The following is a 15,273-nucleotide window of genomic DNA, read 5'->3' on the forward strand; positions in this document are numbered from 1 at the left end:
TGAGAGCTCCAGCACTCAAGGTTGCCCTGAGAGGTGACAGCAAGGGGAGGGGAAAAACACAGCTGGGATGGAGGTCCAGCTCCAGCTCTTGCTGGCTGGGTGGCCTTGGGGAACTTATTCGGCTTCTCTGAGACCCAATTTGCTCAACTCTAAGAGGAGGGTAGCGATACCCTCCCAGCAGGACTTCCAGGAGAGGAGAGAGAAGACATGGGAAGCCCCTGATGAAATTCCTGGCTCCCAAGTAGGTTCTCAAGAAACGATGGCTATAACTACAACTAGTTCTCAGGAAGTTTGAGAGAAATTGTGATCCCGCCTCAAAGAGGCGAGCTCACCTGAGGAGACCGTGGAGCGCCTGAACCATCAAGGATGGTTTCCCCATCTGCTTAATTTCCAATCGATTCAGGTGTTAAAGATAAAGCTGCTTAGGACTCAACCACGCCCAATGGTTTAAGTTCTCCTGTTTGCAGGTGAGCATTTTCCAAATGCTTATGGAAATGGGAAGACGCCCACGTACAGTGGAGAACTTTGTAAAACCGGAGGGTCAGAGGCTGTTCGGCACTCTTTCTCCTTCCTCCTCAAAAGCTACGGGAAGACCTATACGAGCACTCCCCTTTTGGAGCACCCTCATCTCCAGAGGTCCTCTGGGGCTTCTCCTGATTCAATAAAACCTTGCCTGAAAGGCAAGTATTTTTCTCTCCTCCACAGATGACGTGCTCACATACTTAGCCAAAAACACAAACAAACAGAAAAAACAAACGCACGAACACTGAACACTGTGCTTAGTGAAAACTTCTACGTCTTCACGAGATAAGCTTCATCATCTCACTAGGTCAAAAGTTATTCCAGAATAGCGGGCACGATGCTCCTGCCGTGAGGTTATCCCCGAAATGATGATCAACTTGGACCCTATGCAGCTTTACATTGTTCGTCAAATAACTCAGCACAATGAATGACACTGAAAGAATGAAGAGCATAATTCAACTTTCCGCTCTTTATTCAGATGGCCTAAAAATCCTTTCCAGTTTTTTGCGGTACGCGGGCCTCTCACTATTGTGGCCTCTCCCGTTGCGGAGCACAGGCTCCGGACCTGGCTCACAGGCCCAGCCGCTCCGCGGCATGTGGGATCCTCCTGGACCGGGGCACGAACCCGTGTCCTCTGCATCGGCAGGCGGACTCTCAACCACTGCGCCACCAGGGAAGCCCCCCTTTCCAGTTTCGAGATCATCAGAATAAATAGCAAATAGGATATAAAACTTTAAAATCAACTTCTGGTTGAACGCACAGTTTGGATCATGCCTATACGTGACCTAACTGCTCTGCTGTAGTAGGGTCTCCTGTGTGTAGGTTTTTTTAATTATTATTCTGGTTGTTTATTCTAAGGAGTCCTCTGTGCCTTGCCTTAACCAGGGGTATGTAGGTATAATTGTTCACGCCATTCGAGGACAGAAGTATCATTTGTGGAAACTCATCTTAATTCCTTTCCCAGAGAACTAAGAGTTGCGTTCAAACTCTGACAACCCCATCTGCGTAGCTACGTACTTAAACACAGAAAGTGCTACACAATCAGCAAATCACCAGGAGCCAAAAATGCAAACAGCTCCAAAGACGACAGAGAGGCAACTCAGATGTGATTGATAAAACAGGGAAAGTTCGGGCTTCCCTGGTGGCGCAGTGGTTGAGGGTCCGCCTGCGGATGCAGGGGACGCGGGTTCGTGCCCCGGTCCGGGAAGATCCCACATGCCGTGGAGCGGCTGGGCCCGTGAGCCATGGCGGCCGAGCCTGCGCGTCCGGAGCCTGTGCTCCGCGACGGGAGAGGCCACAGCAGTGAGAGGCCCGCGTACTGCAAAAAAAAAAAAAAAAAAAAGGAAAGTTTACAACTCTGTCCTGAGGCGTCCTGAACCCAGCCAATCAAAACCTGTGCTCATTATCTCCCCCTCAAAGCTGTCTCCACCCATCCCTCCATATCAGCTATCCCATCCCATCCGTACAGCCTCGTCTATCGATTTTACCACTGCTATCTATTTTTCATATAAAATCCCTCCCCCGCCTTCACTGTCCCTGCCCTAGTTCACCAGGAACGCTAGCCTGGCAGCCTCACGGGTCTCCTCTAACCTCTCCTCCCCGTGATCTTCATACGAAAATCATCTCACCTCGTCTCACGTCCGCCGCTTCCCTGTGCACACTCCCCAACGGCAGGGCGAGACCAGAACTCCTTCATCTGACACACACGCCCTCCACTAGCACTCAACTCCCTGCCACGACACACATTTATTTCTCTACAGGCTGTTTCCCAAACTGTGACGTACGCTCCCTGAGGGCTGGACAGCCAGCACCTGAACGGCTCCTGGCACAGAGCAGAGAGCTCAAGACGCGCTCATGGAACACACGGCAGACCCGTGTGCTTCTCTGCCTGGCCTCACCCCCCACCTCACCTCCCCCCGCCTCACCCTTCACACTCAGCGACCCCACGCAACTCGCAGCTCCTGGAGCGGAAGTCCTGCTTGCAGTCGGAGACGCCGTCCCCTCCTTGTGAGTCTTCTCAGCCTTGAGTGTCGGCTCCAACGCGACCCCCTGCAGGAACCCTTCCGAGAATCTCACCTGAAGGCTAACGTGCCCCCGTCGCTCTCTCCGGCGGCCACACTCAGCGAGCCAGCTGCACCCCGGCCCTGCTCCTCGACAGCCGCTCTGCCTCCATCCTGAAGGCCAGGGACTGGGACTTTCACCGCCAATCCCCAAACAAACAAGGCTTCTGATGCAGAAAAGGCAATGACAGGGCTTCCCGGGTGGCGCGGTGGTTAAGAACCCGCCTGCCAGTGCAGGGGACACGGGTTCGAGCCCTGGTCCGGGAAGATCTCACGTGCCAGGGAGCAACTACGCCCGTGCACCACAGCTACTGAGCCTGCGCTCTAGAGCCCGCGAGCCACAACTGCCGAAGCCCACGCACCGCAACTACTGAAGCCTGTGCACCGCAGCTACTAAAGCCCACGCGCCTAGAGCCCGTGCTCTGCCAACAAGAGAAGCCCACGTGCAGCAACGAAGACCCAACGCAGCCAGAAATAAATTTTAAAAAAAAAAGGCAATTACATAGTCCCGAGATAAATGAACCCATAAATAAAACAATGATGATGATAAAAGTGAACATTCAGGTGTGGCTTACTATGTGCCAGGTACTATTCCTAGCACTTTTTTTTTTTTTTTTTTTAGTGAAAGAAGGTTTTATTCAGGGAGATACACACTCCACAGACAGAGTGTGGGTCATCTCAGAAGGCAAGAGGCGCCAGGGTACGGGGTTGTCAGTTTTTTAGGGGTGGGTAATTTCAGAGGCTAGTGAGTGGGAGAGTATCCCACCTATTTGGCGGAAGGGGCGGGGATTTCCAGGAATTGGGCCCCCGCCCACTTTTCGGCCTTTTATGGTCTGCCTCAGAACTATCACGATGCCTGCAGGTGTGTCATTTAGCTGATGTGTTACAATGATGTTTACGGAGGCTCAAGGTCTAGTGGAAGTCGACTCTGCGCCATTTTGGACCTTACCTATAACTATTAACTCACTTAGTAAATGATAAGGAGATTAACAGTAAGAACACATGTCTCATACATACATCTTGTCTTAGCTTCTTTCTTATATGCAAATGAAATATTAGGACTTCATAATTTTCAAATCAGAGATGTAAACGGAGGGTCCTTTCTTTTCTGCTCTGCCAGATGGGTACACAGTCTCTCTATTTGTAGGAGGAAGAAGCTATCTGATATCAAGCTCTAAACCCTACTTCCCCTCAGACCTTGGGAGAAAAGAATGCTCACGGAGCTTACAAAGGGCGTCTCTCAACCAGAGTGAACCGCAAATTAAGGGTGTCTAACCAGACCCCTGGTGGAAAAACATAAACTAAAAATCAGTCCATGAATGATTTTTTTTTTCATGATTGCTTCCTAGTAAACTGATAAATACCTGGCCCACGTCTATAGCCGCGCCATGTAAATCACGAATGGAATCACAGCGCTTAGTGGCCATAATTTAATGAACATATTATTCTACACGGAGGATGAGGCAAGAGTGGGCAGTTTCCCTGAAGAGCTACAACAATGAAGCTGAAATCCAGTAGGTCCGAGTTCTGGGGACCATCTAGGTGTCTGACGGACAAGGCATGGCCCCCCCAACAATGGGGTTCTCTGCCGAGCTCAGCCACTAACCTCAGGGGCAATCAGCAGTAAGTCACTTAACCTCTTGGAAAGGGCTTGGCTTCCTTCCACAAAATGAAGGCGGTAATGCCTACCCTTCCTCCTTCCCAATTGTTAAGAGGGTCAAATACCAGTATGAAGACTCTGAAAACTGTAAAGCATTATAAGAACACAAGGTATTATTATTATTCACTGCACCCTGATTCTGCAACCTCAGCTGGATCAAAACTCCTCTCTTCACCTTTGCATAAAGAGAAACACAGGATTATAACATCTCGACTGTAAAAAAGAAGAATTGTAAGAATCAATGAAGCAGTGTTGGGAAATGTATCCTCCCGTCCGTAGATAAGGAAGGTGCTTTGGACACTATTTCTACACTACACAGAGAGAAAAAAATAAAGCATATTACAATTGGTCTGCACAGTTCCTGCTAGCTACGCAAATAGGTCCCTTCCCGGTCAACATAACGGAAATAAAATTTTGTTGGAAACAAAATACAGTAAAAAAAAAAAAAAAGACTCCCTTATTGCAACAATTAGCTTCTCAATTAGTGCGCGGATATGCGCTAATGTAGGCCACTGGAAGGATGTATTAAAACAATAAAACATTTTTAAAAACCTAAAGTACAGAAAGAAATTAGAAATCAGCTTCTCCTATGTAATCCTATAAATGGCAAACCCCGCCCTCGCCCTTGGCCACACCCCTTTTTAAGCCCCTCCTCTTCTCAGCTTCCCTTCCCCTTCAGGAGACTCACCCCAGGTTCAGGTGTTTGAGTTTCTGAAGGCTGCTGATCTGCGTGGGCAGCTCCTCAATCTGGTTATTAAAAAAGTTAAGCACTTCCAAATTCTTCAGTTCTGCTATGTTTGGCGGCACAGCTATGGAGACAGAAACGCTGAGTGTGAATGCAGGAACATTTGTTTTCCTTTCAAATGAGAGAAAGATGAAACTCCAGCATGACCATCTTGTTCACGTATATACATCTTACTTAATTTCTGTAGGTGTTTCTTAGGTAGTAGCTCACCACCCGGTAGACACAGAAATGTTTCTTTAAAGGGCAGAAGAGAATTTCTGTGCCATAAACAGTCTATAAGTGAACATTACAGAGCATTATATACTTCTATTTTTTTAATTTTTTTCCTTCCAGTTTTATTGAGATACAACTGACATACAGCCCTGTATAAGTTTCAGGTGTACAGCATAATGATTTGACTTACACACATGATTATCGCAATAAGGTTAGTGAACATCTATCATCTCACAAAGGTACAAAAGAAAAGAAAAAGGAAAAAAATGTTTTTCCTTGTGATAAGAACTCTTAAGATTTACTCTCTTAGATGTAAAATTATACTTTTATTGTTGTCATGTAATGACTACTAATTGTCTTCTTCCTTTTGGTTTCCTCACATCTCCACCAAATGAGAGTCAGCAAACTCCAAATCCCTTCCCGAGTAATGTAGCACCAGCTGTTTCAATAATCTGTTATCTGAAGAGCTGTTCTCTTAACACTGGACTCAACCACAATGATTTTTAAACTCAACCGTGAATGATGAAACAGTCAACCTACTTAGTTTCTGATTTTGGCCTCTGGCCTTCGCACGTTGATCAATACACACACACACCCTTATGTCAGGTTGGCAACGTATCACGGCACTGTTATACAGCCGTATGAAAAATGAACTCAGTAGCACGATATGAATATGAGTCTGCAGGTCAAGAGTGGTTTATTTTATAAACCATGGGGGAGCTGAAAGGTTCTTCCCTCCCTAGAGTATACACCTGCCAATACAAATGTAAAAGCCAAAGGCATCTTTACCTCAAAAGTACTCTCAGCGGAAAGCCTTGCGACAGACTGTACTTCATCTACCCCATTCGCTGCTTCAGTCTTTCTACAAACACTGGTTACGGGCCACCAGCTCATCCACAGTTCATGTAAATTCTTAATACCAAGACTATTCAGGTAACTGAAACCATGGACAAAGGCCTTGGGTACAAGAGAAGAAAGTGTTATGTCTTATGTCAGTACATCTTCTTCCCACCCCAACACCCCCCTCCAGGGGTGCCCCAGAAGACTGGGGAAACCTGGGGGCACTTTGCTTAGAACCACGACCAAGGTGTGCGTAACATTTCCAGACAGACACCTGAGATATTTAAGGCGTCGTGGATGTGGGTGAGCCCTATCTGTACGATACAGCCGCAAAAGCATATGTCCTTAGCTGTGTCATCAATAACACACTTTTGCGGGAATGAATGGTATTCACTTTGTGTAAACGACCGCGAACAAGTCCATCAGGCTGTACCTCCTAGGTTTCTAGGTGTTCGTTTACCTGTTCTATCTACCTGGACCCTGAAGTGTGTCAAGTGCAAATCTACAGATGGTTACAGCCCTGCTCAGAAACTTCACCCTTTCCCCGTTCACCCTCCAGCTACCATTAAGCTTCTCTCCCTGTGCATTCATCTAATTAGTCTGAAGAGCAATAAAGAAAGTTAGTGCAACCAGGAGAAAATGATGGTCTCAATTTAACCACAAACCAAGAATAATGCAGCCAGAATTACTGCCACCTTCCTGAAGTTACTTTGCCAATGCAATTAAATGCTGGTCCGAAGGTATCGCCTTTTTTGACAGGATGAGAGATTATTTCACTCTCCTTGCTAAATCAGTCCAATTTAAAACCACAAATTATGCTAAATGTGATTTAGGGCTTTGTTTTGTGGACACAAACAATAACCCTACGTTCGATTTACTCAACCTCTCCCAGATTTCTGGTGCGCATGTGAATTTTTTGCTAAGACTCCATTCAAATGAGAAGGGGAAAAACTTACACAGCTAAGTCTTCCTAAACTACAGAAACCAGCCCCCTCCCCAGCCATAGTTAAATCCAAAAGAAATTAACCTTCAGACCTATCTGGATGGGATAACCTTTGCTCTTTCAACAAACATTTAGAGAAGGCTATTCTGTGCACAGAAGCATAAACTTTTAGCGCCTAGCGTTTCAATACTTTTGGGATAAAGTAACAGAGGCATGCTATTTAAAGAAAGTAAGTTACAAAAGAAGGGGTATCAGAGTCATCAATGGAGACAGGTCTAGTGCTTGGAAAGCAAACCAATCCCAACAAAACTGTCCACAAAAAAATAACCAGTTAACAATATGAGTAACAGCTGTGCAGTAACTAAACCATACACACAGATCCACGAACACTTTACGAGAAGCTATTATAAAAAGGGAGCAGCAATGTGTCACCAGTCAGAATATCCTGGTGGAATTTTCAAAACTGCTACGTGACATGCTAGCAAGAAGCAGCATTTTAAAATATAACCAAGCAGGGACTTCCCTGGTGGCGCAATGGTTAAGAATCCGCCTGCCAGTGCAAGGGACACAGGTTCGAGCCCTGGTCCAGGAAGATTCCACATGCCACGGAGCAACTAAGCCCGTGTGCCACAACTACTGAGCCTGCGCTCTAGAGCCCGCGAGCCACAACTACTGAAGCCTGTGCACCTAGAGCCTGTGCTCCGCAACAAGAGAAGTCACCGCCATGAGAAGCCCGCGCACCGCAACAAAGAGTAGCCCCCGCCTGCTGCAACTAGAGAAAGCCAGTGTAACAACGAAGACCCGATGCAGCCAAAAATAAAAAATAAATAAAAATAAATACAATATAACTAAGCAGTGAGCATCAATATATTTCTTATCATGCATCTGAAATGTTCCTTTTCCATCCATCTGTCCAGCTTCTCACCATGACCCCCCAGCAGTACACACGCAGCCTACAGACAACAAGGAGCTGAGTCCACAAAAGAAACAGAGGGGCCGTGTAATGGAAGAACCCAGGAGGCCTGGCCTGCTCATTCCGGGCTGGCTCTGTACTCCCCTATCAGCCCTGAACTTGCTGTGTGTCCTTAACTCAACTCACAACCTCTCTGGGCATCCGTTTCCTCCAGTCAAAAAAAGAAGACTGGATGATGACCATTTCTACATTCCCTTCCGCCTGGCTGTAGCATTCTAGGATTCTAAGAAGAGCTAGATTGTGAAAATCAATGATATGGGTTTAAATAATGCAACAAACGGGGCCCTCAGTTAGGAAGCTCCGCCATGCAGAACTTTGCTTATGACAGAGAATTCAGTATCATTTTCTGTCTAACCAACGATGGCTGCTTCAATTTTGAGAATTCAGTTGCTAGAGGAGGTTGCAGAAAGGCCCCTAAGGACTCTTAGGTGTGCCCTGTCTCCTACATGCCACTCTCTGCTTTGGTCAGAGGATCGGTGACCGCTGGGGATGCTCTAGGCCCAGAGCGCCTGCTGTGCTTTGCGAAAGGGGACAAAGGTGACGTCACGTCCCCCAGGAACTACGTATGCCCAGAGACTGATCTCGGCATACCTTCTGGCATTTGTAATTATTCAGACTAACAAGCCCAGGAAGACCCTCTCTTCCTTCAAGTCCTTCTCAATCTAACAACCTGAAAATTATTCTAGAGTTTCTTCTAGAGAACCATGTACCGGCCCAGACTCAGCAATCAGCCACTGCACGGTTTCTGAGTGGTTCCACGACAGGAAACCTGAAGTGCCTGGGGGGCTCGGGGACGGCGGGCAAAACGGGGCTCACCTGTTCTCCATGAACATCTCTTTACAAAGCTCCCTGGGGCAGGAGGCACTGGATGGACACAGCAGACAGACCAGAGGTCCAACCCTAAGAATCACTGACCCAGCGTTACTCGTGAACAGCGCGTAACTCCTCCTAAAAGGACATGTATCTGTCCTCTTCGGTTACATGCAGGAGAGGTACAGCCACCGGACGCTGCACAGATGAAGCGTATTCACAAAATCAATGTCACCTTCAGGAACATGCTTCCCCCACTAGCTAACAGCAGCCAACCATTTCTCCAACGTAAGAACCTAAATCAACTATCGTTGTAGCAACTGGAGCTTCGCTCTAAGAGCATTTTGTTCTAGAATATACAATTAACCATCGCACAATCAGTAACATATTTTCTTAAAGGCTTTTAGGAGTTAATTCACACAATGATAAACAGCAGAAGATGCTCTGGGGCTGGGCGGGCCAGGATGCAGCCACTAGTTATGTGTGGCTATTTCAACTTAAAGCTAGAGTGGGGGGACCTCCCTGGCGGTCCAGTGGTTAAGACTCCACGCTTCCACTGCAGGGGGCATGGGTCTGATCCCTGGTCAGGGAACCAAGATTCCGCATGCCGAGAGGCTCAGCGTGAATGAATGCGTAAATCAATGAATGGATCAATCAATCTAGAATGGGTATGTAAGTTGGCGTAGCCTCTAGGGAAAAAGAGGATGGAGGTTCCTCAAAAAATTAAAGATAGAACTATCATATGATCCAGCAATTCCACTTCCGGGTATTTAGTCCAAGAAAACAAAATCACTATGTCAAAGTGGTACCTGCAATCCCATGTCCCCTGCAGCATTATTCCCAATAGCCAAGATACGGAAACAGCCTAGTGGTCTGTCGACAGATGAAGAAAATGTGATACATAGACATTCATTCTCTCTCTCTCTCCCCCCCCTCACACACACACACACACACACACACACACACACACACACACACACACACACACACACACACACACACACACACACACACACACTACTATTTAGCCATAAAAAAGGAAACCCTACCATGTGCAACAACATGGATGGACCTTGAGGGCATTATGCGAAGTGAAGTAAGTCACACAGGGAGAGACAAATGCTGTATGATCTCACTTACATGTGGAATCTGTAAAAACAAAACAACAACAAAAACACACCAGAAAACCTCAAAGCAAAAGAGATCAGATTTGTGGTCACCAGCGGTCTTGAGGTGGTGGGGTAGGAGCTGAGGAAACTGGATAAAGGTATTTAAAAAAAAAAAAAAAAAGAAGAAGAAATAAATTTAAACCTAGATTAGTTGACATGAAATACAATCAGTAATTCAGTTGCTTGGTCACAGTAGCCACATTGAAAGACCTTGACAGCCACATGTAGCTCGTGCCTACCATACTGGATAGCACAAATACAGAACATTCCATTCACTGCAAACTTCTGCTGGACAGCACTGCTCTAACACAGGGGGCCTCTGGAAACTAATAAGAAAGGAAGGGAGGGAGGGAGGGAAGAAGGAAGGAAGGAAGGAAAGAAACAAATGAACTTATCTGCAAGACAAAAACAGACTTAGAGATATTGAAAACAAACTTATGGCTACCAGAGGGGAAATGTGTGTGTGTGTGTGTGTGTGGCGGGGATAAACCAGACGCTTGGGATGACCACACGTACCCACCACTGTATATAAGATAGATAACCAGCAAGGACCTACTATAGAGCACAGGGAACTCTGCTCAATATTATGTAATAACCTCCATGGGAAAAGAATCTAAAAAAGAATGAATAAGTGTATATGTATAACTGAACCACCTTGCTGTACACGTGAAACAACACTGTAAATCAACTGTACTCCAATAAAGTTTTTAAAATAAATAAATAAAGCAGTGGGCCTCAAACTCTCATGTACATCAGAATTACTGGAGGGCTTGTTAAAACACATATTGGGGGGGTACCCCAGAGTTGCCGACTCAGTAGTCTGGGGTGAGGTCCAACAATCTGCATTTCCAACAAGTTCCCTGGGGATGGTGACGATGCTGGTCTGGGAACCCTATTTTGGATCAGAAAACTTTAAAGTCAGTGGTGACATGAAAATCATGAATCCAATACGTACGTCCCTTACGGCACACACTCATGAGGAATAAGGTTATAATAACCAATCGGATCCCAGTTAGGACTCATCTGCCACCCCAGTGAGCTACTGAGACTAGGGGCTGATAAAATGGGAAAAAAACAAAAACGAAAGACACTTCAGGTGGCGAAAGCACCCAACCTGGGGGCTGTAATCAAACCACGTCCCATCACCGTCTGCTTTCCCACACAGCTCATTCCCACGAAATCAGTGCGGGGTAGTACGGATGACGCTCAAGGGGGAAAAAGCACCGCATCCCCTAATCCACGGAACCAAGTCCCCCGGCAGCAGCTCACCACACCCGCGTGTGCTCCCACGGCGAGGTACCACTCGCTGTACCTCTGGCCTCGGAAACCCTGTGGGTCACTGCAGAACAGTGGGCACCAGCGATGGCAGAGGCAACCCAGCTGGGCTGCAGCGGATCCGGCAAGAGCATCTTGCGGCCCCCGAGGCAAAGAAACTAAACCGTGAAGGGTGACAGGCACCACGCGACCCAGAAGGACAGGCGCTCGCCCGAGCGCAGCCCACGGAAGGGCCGGGGGGTCACGCGTTGGTCTTTAGAACCATCTGGTCGGCGCTGAAAACAGGGTCCCCTTCAGCTACAAGAGGGGAGGAAGAGAGCAGGCCCCAGCTGCCGGGAGCCCGGAAGCTGCTGGAACACATGGAGGTTCTTGTGAAGTCTCCCCACTGTCTCCACTGAACTCCCCTGACAGCTCTTCCTACAGCGTCACCCAGACTGGTTTCGGCTCTGACGATTCCTGCAAAGGAGCAGAACTAGACCAGCGTGTGGAAACCAGGGGTCCCTGCCCGCATGCCTCTTTGAAACCCCAAATTAGTGGCTCAGCCGTTGCCTCCTTCATGGGAAAGCAGTGGGATGCCGGTCGCCCCATGTGCAAGAAGAGGGAGCCTCAGAGCAGGGACCTGATGGGAGCCACGGCCCACAGCGAGACGGAGACTAGGACACAACCCGGTGATGGGCACGCGCCCTGCATTGCCAGGGGTGAAATGCTACCACCTCGGGCTCACTTCCAGGAACACCAAAGTGCCCCTGACCCACGGGCCAAACAATGCCCAAAGATCCCACCTGGGATAAGGTAAAGCAAAATAAATTCAATAGCACTGCTTCCCCAAACCTGACATATTTATACTAACAATAGGAGATCTGAGGGAATTCCCTGGCGGTCCAGTGGTTAGGGCTCAGAGCCTTCACAGCCGAGGGTGCGGGTTCAATCCCTGGTTGGGGAACTAAGAACCTACAAGCCATGCGATGTAGCCAAAAAAAATTGGAGATTTTTGTCTGTCGTCATAACAAATAAAAATGCCCAGTCAGATTGTTACATGCTTCTGCTGCTGTATGAAATTTCTTTAACAAAGGAGGAAGGGAGGGTAGAAGAAAATTCAAATGGGGCCCGTTACGCTGATCCTTGAGTTACACTGCTGCAGTGAAGTTATTAGAAAAATGACCGAAAACATCAGCATACGTGAAAATGAGTGAGATTATGTGTTAGGCAGTCAGTGGGGGAAGAACACCATTTGAGAAGCAATGGTGAGAGCAAACACTGCTTTGCCCCAATATTTGATGAATATGATATTGGCTAACCACCATCCCCCTTCACCCTGGTGGGAAGACACCAAAGTAACAGAAACTATATGAAATGTCAAACTATGTGAAATCTGAATTGGGCCATTCTTGGTCAGAGTAAAAGGAAAGCCCTCTTCATCCTTGGCTACACTAGCTGGAAGACACTAGTCTACTCACACCACAGAGGTAATGTCTAGGCTAATTATATAGATGCCAATTCTCTCAGCAAATTGGGAATCACTGTCCTGAATGCCATTTTAACGACTGCACGTAAAGAAGAATCTCCTCACTCTTGCAAATAATTACGCTCTTCAGAATTTTATATGCAAAAAAAAAAAGGTCATTTGTACCTATCGTGATTAATGACTTTTGTTTTCTGGCCAAAGACGCGAGGCGGATAATGAACTAATTATATCTTAGTATAAGAATCTGAAGTTCAAAGGTATACTGATGATAACCAGCTTTATAGGTTTTACGGGATCTCCCCCAGAGCAGCTATTAAAACACTGAATTAGGGGAGTTACAGGTTATTTAAAAACATAAAGATTATGGAACAGTAAAGCAAATTCTCATTTAACAGGATCTACATGTTCAAGGTAAAAATGAAATAGCTAAAGAGCCACCCAACAATGGCCAAGATGCCCCAAATATTATTAGCATAATAAGTGACAAAAATGATGCTTTCCATTAATCAACGGTACTTCCCGAGCACCCACACCCAGAAGGACATACTTAGTGTATCCTATCATGGGCTTCCATAAGATTCTGCAGCTCAAGTAGTTTTAGTAACCAAAACTATCCCTGACTTAATTTACTGCAAAAAAAAAAAAAAATGGTCCCACTTTTTCAGCAACAATGAGAATAATCAAGTACACAAAAATTACGGGAAAAAACTTACAAGCAAGCAGTAAGGCAGATTTTATAGTATAAAGTCTAACATGCAAAAATATCTACCCCTGGGGTCTAAAAAGTGTGTATACACAGCCAAACAAATCCTCTAAAAAGCTGACAAGATGGATTTCTGCTCCTCTGAGGATGCAAAAGTTAGCTGATGTCTGAATCTTGCATTAAAGTTCCCAGAAGGAACCAAGGAATGGTCCATGCAGTTTCCAGGTGTCCTCCCAGACCGTGAATTCTTTTAGGAACACACCTGCGAAATCACACTCCAGCGCAGAGGGGCTACGGCAGCAACCAGGCAGGACATCAAGAAATAGCTTTAATTTGGGAGCTGGGTTGAAGCAGCAGCGCCAAGCGGAAAGGCAGTGACCTTCAAGGGCCTGGCAGGAGGTGACACCCAGTGAAGGACCAGAAAAGGGTGGAGGTTCCGTCCTCTAGCAAAGATGCCTAAGAAGTCTGGAAACACGGGAAAAGAGCGAGAAAGAAAAGACCACTGAATACATTTCAATCCATCAATGCAGAAAGCAGGCTCAGGGACACAGAAGGAGCGATCTAGGCTCTTAAACTTTAAAAATTATTACAATGTAGTATTCTACACACACTCTCTCAATCCTCAATTATTAAGAGGGAGACTGGACAAATCCAATTCCCTCTCTCTCACACACACACAGCGCTTTGCCAACAGTTCACGTCTTCTTTCACAATTAAGAATTACTTCAACAAATGGATATGTAACAAGGTCCTACCGTAGAGCACAGGGACCTACATTCAATATCCTGGGATAAACCACAATGGAAAAGAATATGAAAACGAATGCATATCTATGCATACCCGAATCGCTTTGCTGTACAGCAGAAATTAACACAAGATTGTAAATCAACTAGACCTCAATAAAAAATAAAAAAAAGAATGACTTCAGCAAGAGGGCAGCCACACAGGGCTGCTTCTCTTCCTTCCTTGCCTTACGTTCCGGTGGTGATGAAGGAGTACACGAGGCAGAAGGAAAGGGGGTGGAGGAAGATTCCCGGGGCTGGAAAACCCACACTGTACCTCTGTCAACTCCCCTTCCGATCATGACTATGCCTTTAACGCTGGGGAGGCTCCCTGCTCTTCTGTTTGAACAAGTGATGGTCCAGGGCCAACGTCTGGTCCACAGAGCTCCGAGATTCCCTGGAGCGGGGCATTACTGCACACGGACATCATCGGGGAAGGCAGCAGGGGAAGGAAGGGGGAGCACAGAGGCTCAAAGCCAGAGTGAGGCCCCCAACCTCCAGCTCAGGTTCCTCAACCATGTGAAGCCTGCCGCCCCCCCAGATACAGAGCAAGCCCTCCAAAACCAACCCTTCCTTTCACACTCAGGTCACGGTCTCTGGGGGATGTGGTCTTCCGAAGCGAAAAAGCTGTGGACACCTTATCCTTTAGTCCCCGCACAGTTGGCCGGAAAGAAGGGCTTTACGGAGAAAGATGAGAATGCGTCTCAACTTCTGGAAGGATGAGCACGACTGGGAGAGAAGGGCGGGCACTTCTGCTAGGAATCAGGCGACTGCAACAGAGGCTACACAGGCGGGAAAAGCCTAAAGGCACAGCAGAAGGTTAGACAAGAAAGTTCAGATCCAAAGCAGGAGAAAACGGGTCGACGAGTTTGTTAACTCGTGGTCCATTGTACCAGAGCGGTGTTCTGTCCTGTTAAGCTGACTGACAACGGGAAAGAAAAACTGAGAACAGAAAGGCTTTCTCAATGTTCTACTGGAGTTGAAGAAAACATATATATATATATATATATATATAATATACACACACTACTGGCATACCTCGGAGATACTGCGGGTTCGGTTCCAGACCACCACAATAAAGTGAGTTTCCCAGTGCGTACAAATGTTTACACT

At 46.8% G+C, this 15,273-nt stretch overlaps 1 protein-coding gene across 6 annotated transcripts in view; it reads right to left on the reverse strand.

Annotated features, from left to right (window-relative positions):
• RSU1 (Ras suppressor protein 1) overlaps nt 1-15,273 on the reverse strand; it is a 356,276-nt gene that overhangs the window by 308,067 nt on the left and 32,936 nt on the right. For all 6 annotated transcript variants that reach the window (XR_009542922.1, XR_009542923.1, XM_060162616.1 and 3 more), the window contains one exon: nt 4,931-5,051. Coding sequence is in view for 4 of the 6 variants with exons in the window: in XM_060162616.1 (XP_060018599.1) it covers nt 4,931-5,051 (121 nt within the window). In the remaining 2 variants the exon portion in view is untranslated. The remainder of the gene's footprint in view (nt 1-4,930; nt 5,052-15,273) is intronic.

This window comes from Lagenorhynchus albirostris, chromosome 1 (genome assembly GCF_949774975.1).
Source record: "Lagenorhynchus albirostris chromosome 1, mLagAlb1.1, whole genome shotgun sequence".
Classification (NCBI taxonomy): Eukaryota; Metazoa; Chordata; class Mammalia; order Artiodactyla; family Delphinidae; genus Lagenorhynchus; species Lagenorhynchus albirostris.